The sequence below is a fragment of the Drosophila mojavensis genome, unplaced genomic scaffold, assembly GCF_018153725.1.
Source record: "Drosophila mojavensis isolate 15081-1352.22 unplaced genomic scaffold, ASM1815372v1 contig_80, whole genome shotgun sequence".
Classification (NCBI taxonomy): Eukaryota; Metazoa; Arthropoda; class Insecta; order Diptera; family Drosophilidae; genus Drosophila; species Drosophila mojavensis.
Window position 1 is genome coordinate 4,429,600 of NW_025318906.1, and position 13,932 is coordinate 4,443,531.

Consider the following 13,932-nt stretch of genomic DNA (forward strand, 5'->3'; position numbering starts at 1 on the left):
ATATACTACAGTTATAAATCTGGCTATCTATCCTAAATATGTGTGTTACTTACCTTGACAACTTCATTATCCAAATCCTGCACGAGAATTTTGGGTTTTTTATGACGATGACGTTTTTTGTGACGATGTCTGAAATGGAAAATTGATAGAAAGGTGTTAGAAAAGAGAATTTAGGAGATATAATAAGGGAAACGAAAGCGAATGAGGTGACAGAGAGAGAGAGAGAGAGAGAGAGAGAGAGAGAGATACAGAGATCAAGGCAACAGGTAGGAGAGAAAGCGAGAAAATAAGGGAGTAGGAAAAGATAAGGAGATAAGGAAAAACAGAGGAGAAAGAAAGTAGGAATATAGTTTATGTAGGATAAAATCATATAAGCATTACATAATACAAGATTTCATATAATTAAAAATTTCTTCAAAATTTAATGTACAATATACATATATTCTTACACAAGCCCGCCTCCTGTTTTAAGCATAAGTAAACAGATGATAAAGTATTTACACCTGATAATGAATTCGTTTTAATGACATTAGGGGAGAGTATCGTCTATAGCAGCATCGAGCTAAATCAATTACTCAACACACACACACACACACACACACACACACACACACACACACACACACACACACACACACACACACACACACACACACACACACACACACACACACACACACACCCATCACACCCTTCCACGCTCACTAAACACACTTGCCTTCCTCCCTGTCCCTCTCCCGCCCAGCTGGCATATCATCTCAGCAGCAGCAACAACAGCAACAGGAGCCGCTTAAACATATTTGCTCTATTTCCGTTTGGATTTTGCAAAAACTTCCGCATTACAAAGCTGACACAATTTCCCCGCTTACTGCATGGCACTCTGCTCCGCTCCGCTCTGCTCCCCTCTCAAACCCAGCTAACCGCCTTCGCTACAAAAACAACATGGCGTCGTCTACCGTTACACGTTTTACAGCGGAAGTGCCTGCTGATGCTTCCAAAAAAAAAAAAACAACAAAAGCAACAAAAATGGGAAAAGTGGAAACAAAAAACAAGGCAACATCAGTCTCTGGCAGTCGGTCGGTTGGTTAGTGGGGTTTAGGTTTACGCGTTGGCCAGGTGCTGTCGGCGAATACCGTCGCCATCCGTAACGTATCCCTCTCCCACTCTCTACCTCCATCGCTAAGTGAAAGCTGTGCCGCACAAAGCTTGTCAATCAATTTTTGTCTGGGTTTTCGGAGTGGGCGAACACCCAATGGGAATGCATTAGCCGATGTTTGACAATCGCTTTGCAGCTGGACACATTTATTAGTGCAGCTCAAGGACACCAAAGGATGTTGCTCTACATACATATTATGTTGCCTTTGTTGCTGCCGCACTGACCAGCTGACCAGCTGACCAGCTGACCAATGAACAAATGGCCAACTGTGCAGCTGCCCCAAATGTTCATCAATGTCGTCTAATGCGCATTCATTTATAAGTTCTCTAATCATTTCTTAGCTTGGCCAAATGGCCGTAACGCACAGTGGTTGAAAATGTAAATTAACGGCACAAAATCTTTTAAAATTCATCTAATAATACTGTTTACATAGAAAACATAAATAATTTCAAATATTCTTAAAATTAACAATTCAATGTTTGCCTTTAATTAAGTTCATAACTTTAACAGCGAAATAAAGAAATATTAACAGCACTTGCATGTTAAAAATCAGCAACTCTGTTAACGCTTTCGCAATTCTATTACAGAGTCTGTTAGCGTTTCATTTGAGTTGCTGCTAATAAATACCATTACTATTAATAAGTTTTAAGATAATTCTAGCTATGCACAATAATTGATATATAACTATCTATATACACCATTCCATATACAAACATTTTCTTACCAATATACAATCATTTTCTACCAATACTTAAATTACTCAAGTCCCACTGTATCATTGTTTACTGGCAGCTTGATGGACACGTTGCGATAGCATATGGGGACTTACCGATGCTTTCTGCGATGTCGCTGATGACCGCCACCGGGCATCATGTGCTCAAGGTCGTCGATTTTATCAGCGTCAGTGTCCATGTCCAGTTGCAGGTCACAAGGCGAGTCCTCGGCATTATAGGGGCATTGTCTGCGGGTAATAAATGAGCGTGATGAAAATGACAGGCGACGCTTTTGGTGGACATTTTATACACATATTTATATACATGTATACATATACATATGTAATATATACACGTATATAATTTATAATGGCAGCTAGACGACTTACATGGCCGGGGCATCAGACGCCTGCCCAACCACATGAACGCACTGCTGCAGGCCATTGGGCGTGGGATAAACAAGCGCTGGATCCGAGCAGCGATGGTGACGCTCTGCAAGCATAATGCAATTGTATTAGTAACTGCTATTTGTGGCGTCGTACCATATCAGTTCTTACTGTACTTCCGTTTGCGACGTCGATATTCATCATCGCTGCCCGTACTTTGGGCAGCTGTCGCTGCGGCCATCGTCAGCGTTGGCTTAAAGCTTTGAAAGGGTTTTTTGGATGTCATCGATTTGGTGGCACTGCAGCAGCCAGTGGGAGCCACACTGGAACCCGTTGACGTTGAGGTCATGCGTTGCAATTTCTCGGCCAACTGCGCCGGCAACGGCTGCTCATAGCCCACCTCCCCCTCCATAGGAATTATAACCGCTTCGGGCGTACGTCGTATGGGCAGCAAGCTGGTGCTACGTGATTTGAGGCGCTCCGGCAGCGAATCCCGTCCAGCCGAGGCTGTCGGCGTGTTGGCATAGCTGGGCAGCGCGTGCAACGACTGCGAATCGCTCTGGGCCAGCACTGTGCTCACCGTTACATTGGCGCTATCTTCGGATGTGTTTTGTCGCGAGAAATATCGCGCATAGGCAGCGGCAGCTCCGTCGAAATCGCTGCCGCTTTCAGTGCAGGACAGCTGCTTGGGCAGAGGACGTTTGCGTTGCAGCTGGGCTTGGGCTTGGGCCTGGGCTGGAGGCTGTGGCACGCGCAGCGCCTCGATTTGCACCGCCACATGGGGGGGCGGCGGAGGCGGCTGCCTGGCCAGGCTGGAGGGAACATGAACATGAATGCGCTGGAAGAAGACAGACATTAATAAAGATTTACTATAGACACTAAAAGCCAAGTGGAGCAACTACAACAGATTCCACTCACCGCTTGCTGTGGCACAGGTAGCGGCATAGTGCGCACCATGCTGCGCGGAAAGACGGGACTGCATTGGGCGCTTATGGATTTGGCCTCCAGGATGCGCAATCTCTTAGCCAAACGCGCACGCTCACGCGTATCCGCATCACCATGGGCCAAGGCAATAATTTCAGCGCCTCCAAAACTGACCGTGCACCGTGAACTGGAGTAGGACAGACTCTCCAAGCTGCCATGCAGCGAGCCAGTGAAACTATCATCCGCCATCGTCGAGCTGTGCTGGCCAATCACAGTTGCAGTAGCTGTCGCTGTCGCTGTGGCTGTTGCTGTGGCTGTCGCTGAGGTATTGTCGTAGCAGGAGGCAACTGGAGTTAGATACTCGGCTTCGCCATTGGTCGTGGTGCTCATGGAATGTCTTGGGTCAGGCACTGACAAGGCTTGCTCATGGGAGCTGCTGCTGCTGCCGCTGTTGCTGCTGCTTTCATGCTCTCCCGCCGGCGGCTTGGCGGGCGTATGCGTTTGCGCCTGCACCAGCAGGCTGTGGCTGTGACGCGCCGCCTGGCGGCCGCCCGATGAGTTGCTCAACGTGCTGGCCACGCTATCCTCCAGCTCCAATTGCAATGGCAGTGAACCGGTCGCCAATTCAATGTCAGCCGGCCTATGGCTAGGTGCAGTCTTGCCTTGAGTCAGGCTTTTCTCAGGCAGTTGGTTTTCTTTCTCCATCTCCTTCTCCTTCTCCCCCTTCTCTTTCTCTTTCTCCACCTCCACATCCTCCTCCTCGGACCCCTCCTTGCTGGCGCGTCGTGGTCCGAAGAGCTTGCGCGGCAGCAGAATGCGCCCAATTGACTTACGCTTCTTGCGCTTCGCCCGCTTGTGCTCCTCATAGTCACGCTTGAGCGCCTGCATCTTGTGCTCCACGAGCGTGCTGAATACCGCCTCGTAGGTGAGCGCACGCTGCAGATCCAGCAATATATCATTTGTGGACACCGCTTTGTCCAGCTTGTTGTTGAGCAGCTGCAGCGAATCGCCAGCTCTGCCGCTGCCGCTGCCCCCGCCACTGTTGCTATCGTCTGCATCGGCCATGTTGTCCACTTGGAGATCTCTGCCTAAGGTGTTGCTCCCTGTTGCCGCTGCTGCTGCTACTGCTGTAGTAGTTCTTCTTGTTGTTGTTTCGTTTGTGTTTGTTGTTTACGACTATTTGCATTATTGTCGGCCTGGCTGCCGTTGATCCTGGTCCACGTCCTCGTCCTGCTTGTCATGTGCTTGCCACAGCGCACGCTGTGTTGTTGCTGTTGTTGCTGGCGCTGATACGTCGCATATTTTTGTGTGCGCCTCAATTGCCACTCAATGAATCTCTCCGGCAATCTCTCGTTTGAGCGCTCGCAACGACTTCAAGTGGTGCTCCAAGTGCCGCTTATATCCAAATGGTGCACACCTGCAATGGGAGACAATAAAAAAATATTAGACTACGCAACCACCGATGGCAAGACGGTTCAATAGCCCATAGACGATGAGACAAGGCCGCACACCTGCCACCCCCCCCCCTCCCCTTCCCCATTGCGGACCTCACTCTGTCCCACTTCAAGCAGCTAGCGAGGACACGCTTCCACAGTTTGCCAATAGTTTTGCACATTTTTGTGATTCAAATTCTGATTCGCTGCCTTTTTTATTCATGAGTGCTGCTTCCTACTTGTTGCACGCACACACATACACACGCACACATATACATAATTTCATGCGCACAGGTGCGCCTAACCTTGGTTAAAAAGTTCATTTTTTCTTTACAAAATCATAAAATTCCGCCATATTAAAAAGTTGTTTCTTATTGCAACGGTAAAATTTGCATTATGCTAACAGCGCTTGCAGCACTGGCTATAAATTATCTTTATCATCATGTGCATTCCTTATGCATTAGGTAAGCAACCTATTTACAAATATTTAATCAGAAAATTCGTTGGAAATGGACATTGAAATAACTAGGTTGTGTTTAGACACAATGAATATTATTTGTTTATTGTTTATAATAATAGATTTGCATTTTGCAGCACTATTTGCTTAATAACAGCACCAGCTGAGTTTAGCAGCAAACAAATCATATTTAAATGAGCTTTCGTTTGGAAAATACCAAAAGACATTTACGATGTTTACCTTTTAACAGCTCCAGCTGAGCAAAATAACAAATTATTCGAATTATTTGCAGAATTTGAAATGTCATTTGCACTGCTTGATCGCAGCTAAATGGACTCCTAACACCACCAGCTGAGCTTAACAGAAAATAAATCTCCAAATAATCAATGAAGAACTAATGCAAACTACCGGCGCTTGGAAAGAATCCCTAATGATGCTTTGCAATGGCGCTTGGACAAGACTAGCTGAGCTTAGCGGCCATAAATCAAAATTAAATGATCAACGAACTGCTTCCTGTGAACTTCTTCCCCAATGACTTACTGCAAAAGTTATATTTGATGTTGGCAACTCTTCGCCATTTGGGAACTCCTCGCTTACTGCACTGTGGCACTGTGGCACTGTGGCACAGGGACACTGTGCTCTGGGCCATTGGGCGTGTGCCAGCGACAGCTATCCCCACGGCCGTTGCGCTTTCTCCTGCTACGCTTTATTCTTCTACGGTTGCTGTCGTTGCCAGCAAATAAAAATATACAATGGAAATGGATATTGTTTTCATTTCCGCAGTCACAATCGCTGTGCTCTACTGTGCATGTTGACGGCGACATTTGAAATATGCAAAGCACACAGACCAATATACACACGCACACACACACAGAGATAAATAGTGAAACATATGTATTAGTGCATGTTCGTAGGCCTGCCACTGGCAGCGAGATGCAAATGAGGCAGAAAAAAGGTCACAACAATGGCGCCAACAACCGTAATAGAAACAACAACAACAACAACAAAAGGAACACGAACAAAAAGTGATTAAATGCAAAAACATGCCAAAGGCAGCAGCCCTGAAGAAAGTTGCGCATTTGGGGGACAGCCAAGCCACAGGCTTGGCTTAGTCGCATGCATTTAAATATGCCATGCGGCAGGCGCTAATTAAACGATACGGCCGGATAATGGAAAAAGTTGAATGCATAAATTTGCACTTTCGCATAGGAAAAGTTAACCGTTACTAAGTAATCGTCGACGACCAGCCATGCTGCCTAAGCATCTTATCTGCCCGCCTCTCAGCAGCAGAATACAATATCAAACAAGCCAAGCGTGCAAACAAAACCAAAGAGAGACAGGAGAGAGAGAGTGGGCAGCGAGGTGCGAATGAGAGTGAGAGTGTGCGGGTGCGAGTGTGAGAGCAAGAGCTAGAGCAAGAGCGTACGCATAAATCTAAACAAAACCACATGCCTTAACTTGGCAGGGCCGCTGCTGCTGGCGTCGCAGCCAGTCCAAAAATAAATCATTCGAGGACATAAAGAGAAGGCAAGCAAAATAATAACTGTTGCTGCGGCGACCACAAATGTAAATAACAGACGCAGCAGCAGAAGCAGCCGTAGCCGCAGCAGCGCAGCGCTGCTCAACAGTTGAACCAGAGAGAGCACGTCCTGTTGCTCAGTTAGCTCGCTCTCATTTTTATGCTCTCGCTCACTAGCTGTTAAAGCGCTGTTAACAACCTGCTTGTTGCTGTCCATGTGAAAGAGGGTGTGTGGCTGTGTGTGTGTGTGCTCGTGGTTTTGTGTGGGCGAACTTCAACGGTAAAATGGTGAACGTACAACTGTGTTTGTGTGTCTGTGTGTGTTTGTGTTTTTGTCAACAGAACTTTTTGGACCCAAACGCTTGGTCGTTTTTTTCCATTAAATTTTATTTGATTGTATTTGCGAGCGAGTTACTTTCACTTTCAGATGTCAATGACAAGCATTAATAATGCTTAATTAGTGTTTCGCCCAGAGCCAGCACAGTGGGACGCACGCATACTATATGCTGTACAACATATCGTATATGTAATGTGCCAAATTATGTCCTGTCTCCCATACAGCACACAGCATACAGCATACAGCGTACAGCATACAGCATACAGCATTTGCAATTGGCATTAATGCGCTCAACCATGGCCTATGCTACAATATATATATACAATTGTTAATATTAATGAGGTGCAATTAGCCGTTGAAATCTGGTACGGAATTGTAAATGCCATTAGCTGGGCCCAAGGCGAATTCGCCCACGGCGCCTGTTTAAATTTAATCAACTCTATACTGTGTATGTATTTGGTCGATGCTCATTCACTGCTGGGTATTCAATTATTGACGCCTATTTTCGCCGCGGCGGCCTTCACACGATTTGGTGGGCGTGGCAAAGTGGCGTACTGCAGCGCAATACACACACAAAAGGCGAATGCCAAATAAAACATGCACATGGCTTAAAACACATGACACCGAAACAAGAGAAGCTCAGCGGCAAAAAAAAAAAAAAAACAATGATGAAAAAAAAAACAGTGAACCTAATTCAACTATTTATTTAAGAGATACTCTGTAAATGGCTTCAACTTCATAGTTAAACACTTTAAAAGTAATTCTGAGGCAATGGAAGTTCCGCGAATAGCAGCTAACATTAACTTTAACTGGCTAACATTAACAGTTACTGCAACAGTTAGAGGCTTTCAGGCAACTGAAATCCTTTATATTCCGTAAATGTTTTACGGATTGCAGTTAAGGTTTTTATATATGTATGTCGGTATAATAGAATGAGAGTTAGAAAAAGATCCATCTAAAATAATATGAATCAATTACAGTGGGAATTGCTATAGCAGCAGCAATTATAATAACAGTCGATTAACAGCATGCGTAAGCTGATCAGCGACAGGTTAACATAAACTGCTCTAACATAAATTTATTTGCATTGTAATAAAGATATTTCAACTTCCACACACACTTCTGCCCATTGCAAATACCCGGTTTTGGAACGAGTTTTAATGCAGGGTATGTAAATAAAAACAGAACAAATAGAAAACGCTTTTTGCACTGGCACGACCTTTGAAATTAGAGTTCTGAGATGTGCACGTAAAGTTTGTGTGTGCAGAGAGTGTGTTATATTGTATGTATATATACATATGTGTGTGTGTGTGTGTGTGGAAGTATGTGTGTACATTCAAAATGAGTCCTTGGCCGCAACGAGCTGCAGCAGCAGCAACATCAGTCCCCTGTCCCCAGTTACTGTTTCTGTTTCAGTTTTCAGTTTCGGTCTCGGCCTCTAGCAGCGTGTCAGATAATTAGTGAAAACTGTCTGTGAAGAAGAGTCTGTCGTCGTGGTCCGACTCGGAGGCTCCACTGTTTCACGTCGACGGCAATGTCATGCCATGCAGTCGACCAATGTGCCCCTATATGCCCGCTGCACCTGCTTCTCATCTCACCTCACCTCATCTCACTTCACCTTTCCTCTCGCTCTCTCTTGGTTTTGACAGCCTTCGTCCAGATGAGCCATATGAAATGCAACCTGACACTTTGCTGACACACAAACATGTAAAACGAATGTGAATAAGTGTGCGTCAGTGTGTAAATATTTCGTTTGCCTCTGTGTGTGTGTGTGTGTGCTGTAACTGTTACATTTCAGCTGACATTCGTAGACACCAGTTGTTGTTGTTGCTGCTGCTCGTCTGCATTCTTACAATTCATTTGAGAACATCTTTTGGCTTTATGCAAATGCAAAAACTCAGCACATATCGATGACATATGTACGTTATCATTGAGGCAATTAAAATTATTTGGTATGTAGTATATAACTCAGCAAAAATGTCAAGAGACACATATGTGGGGCAGACCTCTGCATGATAAAGATATCATGAATACCCAAAGAGACAAAAGAAATCTCAATTAAGAATTTCTTAGCTGGTATATTACCTATTTATTTCGTATTTCTGCAGCATCTCAGGCTCCTGAATACTTGAGAGATTATTTTATAGAAAGGGGACTGATTAAAGCTTCTCCTTAATTTTTACTTTTACTTTAAATTTAATTTCTTTCAGAAGTTTTAGTCATTCTAGCTTGTATTATTCCAGAGTTACTTGAAGTCTGATGTTGGTATCACTTGCTTCATTCATTTCCTATGATTCTTCAGTTCTTTGAGCCTGTTAATCAATATCTAAGATATGGCAATAATTGGAAAAGATGTGAGGGAGCAAATATATAAATTTCATATGCCTTAGGTAAACAAAAAAACACATGCCAATATATTTTATTCAAGTCTACTAGTAACTAAGTTCTTTGAAGATGGATTGGGAATCATCATCATCAATATTTAAGCGAAATCATTTTTGAGAATTTGCCGTAAAGTTTCTCTGTTTGCAGGGTATCAGGAGGTTGAATTTTACATAACGAAGGAAAACTCAAGTTATTCAAAGCTAAAATCCTCTGAATTTCCTGCTAATAGAAATACTAAATTTATACTAGTTTATTGTATACCGTAAATCATTCGAAATGTAGCCACATTTGCTACATATAAGCGCTGTTTCGAGGGCAATCAGCTATTTTCTAGCTATTTTCATCTAGTTTCTGTTATTTATAGAAATTGATTCCCTTTTAAAAACAATTCCCAAATGCTGAAGGCCATTGAAGTTCGCTGCGACGCTTTCTGTTTATTTGGAATAGTCGAGCTGATATTTATAGACTTTCTTAGCTGCCGCAGTCACATCAGTCAATCGGCCAATCAACAGCGGCTGCCGCCTCCTGCCCCACTGATAAAAATCGAAAATCAACTAACTATATCTCGTTCATTATAAACACATATGTGAGTCAAAGTCGAAAAATGTTTACAGCTAATTTGTTTTGATTTTTTTATATATATACATATATATTTTTCTGGTATTTGACTGCCAATTGTTGTAGTCGTTGTTGTTGTTGTTGTGTTTGGCATTTTTATGAATGGACTGCCTTTCCGTTTGCCATTGTCGGCGGCAGCAGCAGCAGCAGCAGCAATAAAATTAAATTTAATTTTTTCCGCTTAATTTCATGTTTTTACCTACAATTGCCAGACGAGCAGCCCGCCAGCCACTCAGTCAGGCAGGAAATATTGTGTATACGCAGTGTCCTTGCCTCTTATCCATTTCGTTTCATTAATTTTATTTTCATGTGAAACAAATTATGAATGCAGGCTTTATTTATTTGCTGCTTTAAAGTTATGGTGCTGCAATTGCTTTTCCTGTTATAGCTATTATTGTTGTTGCTGTTGCTGTTGTTAATGGTAAAACATTTGTTCTGGCTCTCAACATGCACCCTCCGTCCGTCCGTCCGTCCGTCCGCATGACAATCGATTTGTGTTGGCCAGTACGTAAATACAAATCAAATATGCATTACAATTGGCCTGTTGGCCAAACGCTGCAGGCCTTGACCGCCCCGCTGGCCTCTGTCCTGCCCCCCCCTCCGTCCCCTCTACCCACATATACACTCTTCACTTATTGCTCAAGAACTTCTGTTGTTGTTCACACTCTTCTCACTCCCTCCCTCCCTCCCTCTCTCTCTCTCTTTTACACACTCTCTTTCTCTTTCATTTTCTGCTGTGCATTTGCAGGCCGCACTTGTAATTTAATGACGCGTTCGCTTCCAGATCACTAGCAGGGCAAAGGGCGCAGCTGTTGCCTCGTTAAAGTTAGCTAACTCAAACATATACACACACATACACACAAAAGAGCACACAACGGAGCACACACACACGCACACACACTCACTCACTCACTCATATATACATAGTCATTACACAGCTGTATCTGAAAACTTGTAGCAATGGTGCAAAAGATGCCAGGCTGTGTAATTTTGCCACGCCTACTCAGTTAGGAGCAGGAAGCAGCAAATAATTGCCAGGCCTAAACAAAAATACCCTGTAAAAATAAGAGTCTAAAATAAACAGCAAACAGAAATTGAACTTAACTAATTTATTTATCATAATTTTATGCTTTTATAAACCCATTTTCAGTATATTTATATTTTACAGGGTATTTGCAGGGTCTCAACATTTTGTAGACTCACTCGTAACTTGTTTATTATGCCTGAGCAAACAAAAATAATTTTTACGCTCAACAACAACAGCAAATTTTTTGCCAAATGACAAATGCAAAACTTTGAAATTAAAATTCCATTCGATTATAATAAATGTATGAATATTTTTATAAATTATAATGTTTATCGCATTGAATTGAATTGAATTTAATTTAATTTCCATTGGCATGCAAAAGATGCTGGGCCATTGAAAATACATGCATACATATACATACTCTCTACATATGCTATGCACACATGAATTATGATTCATTTTGTTGGGCGTCTGAATTTACAATTTGTTTTCTATGGAAATTTCAGCTTTAAGCTAGAATTCTAGTGAAAACATAGTGAAATTACAGTTATCAGCAAATAAGCTGGAATGCTTTAATGGCTCTAGAAGTTACTCGAAGCAGATAATTCCTAGAATTGCCTAGAATTCTCACAACATATAGAGTATTTGCTATTTCGGTCAATTTTAGGCGCAACTATATATCAATATTTATCTATAAATACATATATTGTAATTCGAAAGAAATTAATTAGCTTGGCTATCGATTTTCATTGAGCTCATGTGGATGGGAGAGCAAAACTTCCTATAAAACAATCTCAAATTTCAATGCTTATAGGCGCCTAGAGGAACGTACACATGGACGGACAGATGGACGAATAGACTAACTGATGGGCAGACAAACCAACGGACAGATGGACAAGCAGCGGGATAGACAGACAGCCAAAAGAGACGGCTGAAGATACGACAGGCTGGTGAACGGATGGACAAACGAACAGGCAAACATATGTAGGGATGGACGGACAGATAGACGCATTTATAGACAGACAGTGAGACGAATGGAGGACGGATGGACAGATCAATGAACAGACAGCGAGGACAGACTGACGGACCCACAGATGGACAGACAGATGGACACCCAAAACAAGCTGATGAACAGGCGGACAGACAGAGAGACACCCCGCTGAACAGAAAGACCAGCAGAGGGATTGACAGACAGAACAGACAGGTGGAGAGAGAGAGATATGTATATATAGGAAGACACAATATACAAATAGATGGACGAACAGGCGATAAGCAATATAAACTCGACTAAGTAGTTAATAAGGATCAGCAATCTATCCTTCTGTCTGTAATCTACGGAAAAGAAAACCATTATACTTCGGTTTCTTATTTTTAGTAGGTTCAAGGTATAACTAGAAACTCGGAAATTTCATGGCAATAAATGGATCGGACTCGAGAAGAGTTTTAAAGACACAGCTCAGGGCTCACATCTAGCCATAAAACATAATACAATTTTATTTGCATATTTTGTATATACCCAAAAATCATCTGCTCATGGTAGGCATAGCAAAAGCTAAGTTTTATTCTATTTTATTATTTTATCAAAAAATAAAAATTCAAAAATAAAAAAAAATTATACAAATTATAGCTGCAGCAAAAATCTAGCGCGTATTATGCATATGAAAATATTGACAAACCGCAATAAAATCAGAGCAATGCGCAATAATAAAACTTTAATTGAATTGATCTATAATAAATTTTCAAACTCAAGCTGCATTCATAAAAGAGTTTCACAAACTCAAGCGCAAAGCAAGAACTGAAATCAAAGAGTTAAGCTGAAGCTTAAATACAATTTCTATAGAAAATATGCATTTAAATATAACTTAATATAATAATTATAAATATTTGTATATAAAATTATAATTGAAATAAAATCTCTTGTAACTTGCTAAATAGCAATTATAAATATTTGTTTGGCATCTAACTGAGACTCTAACTTTTAATAGCCAATTAAAAAGTGTCGCCAGTTAAAGTGAAAACTTATTTCAGCTGTGGCTAAATGAAAAGCTGAAATTGTGAAACTGAAACGGAAATTGAAACTGAAACTGAGAAGGAAACTGAAACTGAGACTGAAATGCATTCGAAAATTGTTTAGATGCATCTCAAATCACAGGCACTTAACAGCAATTACACGCATACAAATGTAATTTTAGTGCAATTTAATTGCAAAGCATTTAGATGAATGTGTTTCGCCCAGAGGGCGTAGGACGAGGGCGTCTATTTATGTGTGTGTGTGTCGGTAGAAGCATGCGTTCAAGCTATTAATTAGAGCAGCTCAAACGACGCCACACACATACATATATATATAACATACACCCCCCGCACTCCCGCACTCACAAGTGAATGGCAAATTTATAGCTGTTTATCGCTGCAACAAGTTTATCTCGTGTTGCTACTAACTGGCGCTCATTACGATGCCGTTTGTTGTTGCTGCTACTGATTGTTCACTTTGTTGTTGTTGTTGCTGTTGTTGCTGTAATCACTTTGGGCAAGCTAGAGGCAGCTGCTGCTGTTCGCTGACTGCGCGATTTTTGTGCGTACCACATGGCGTATGAGCAATCCAAATAGCTTTGGCCATAGCCCAAATGTCTGTGTCGAGTCGCGCATATTTCAGACATGGCATTAAAAGTTAATGTGCTCATAAACTCACACACACAGACACACACAACCATGCACGCACACAGACAGACAGACAGACAACTGCTAATTGCGCTCATGCTGTGGGCGTGGCGGCAATAGAGGCGACAAATCGATGTGTTGTAAATTGAAGACGCGTTAATCTTAATTACACGCGAGTGCGAAACACACACAAAAATTGTTGCACTTGCAGCAGCAACAACAACAACAACAACAGCAGCTAAAAGAAGAAGAGGCACACATTGTTGATTGCATACGGCTGGGCTATATAAATGTGTATAAGTGTGTGTGTGTGTGTGTG

General features: G+C 42.4%; 1 protein-coding gene across 7 annotated transcripts in view; it reads right to left on the minus strand.

The window, feature by feature from the left end:
• Positions 1-13,932, minus strand: part of LOC6578691 (pneumococcal serine-rich repeat protein) — a 103,816-nt gene that overhangs the window by 75,779 nt on the left and 14,105 nt on the right. For all 7 annotated transcript variants that reach the window (XM_044010969.1, XM_044010967.1, XM_044010970.1 and 4 more), the window contains 5 exons: positions 3,174-4,596; positions 2,427-3,093; positions 2,259-2,361; positions 1,986-2,117; positions 54-129 (listed from right to left, as the gene is read on the minus strand). In XM_044010969.1, coding sequence (XP_043866904.1) covers positions 54-129; positions 1,986-2,117; positions 2,259-2,361; positions 2,427-3,093; positions 3,174-4,244 — 2,049 coding nt within the window. In that variant the 5' untranslated portion in view covers positions 4,245-4,596. The remainder of the gene's footprint in view (positions 1-53; positions 130-1,985; positions 2,118-2,258; positions 2,362-2,426; positions 3,094-3,173; positions 4,597-13,932) is intronic.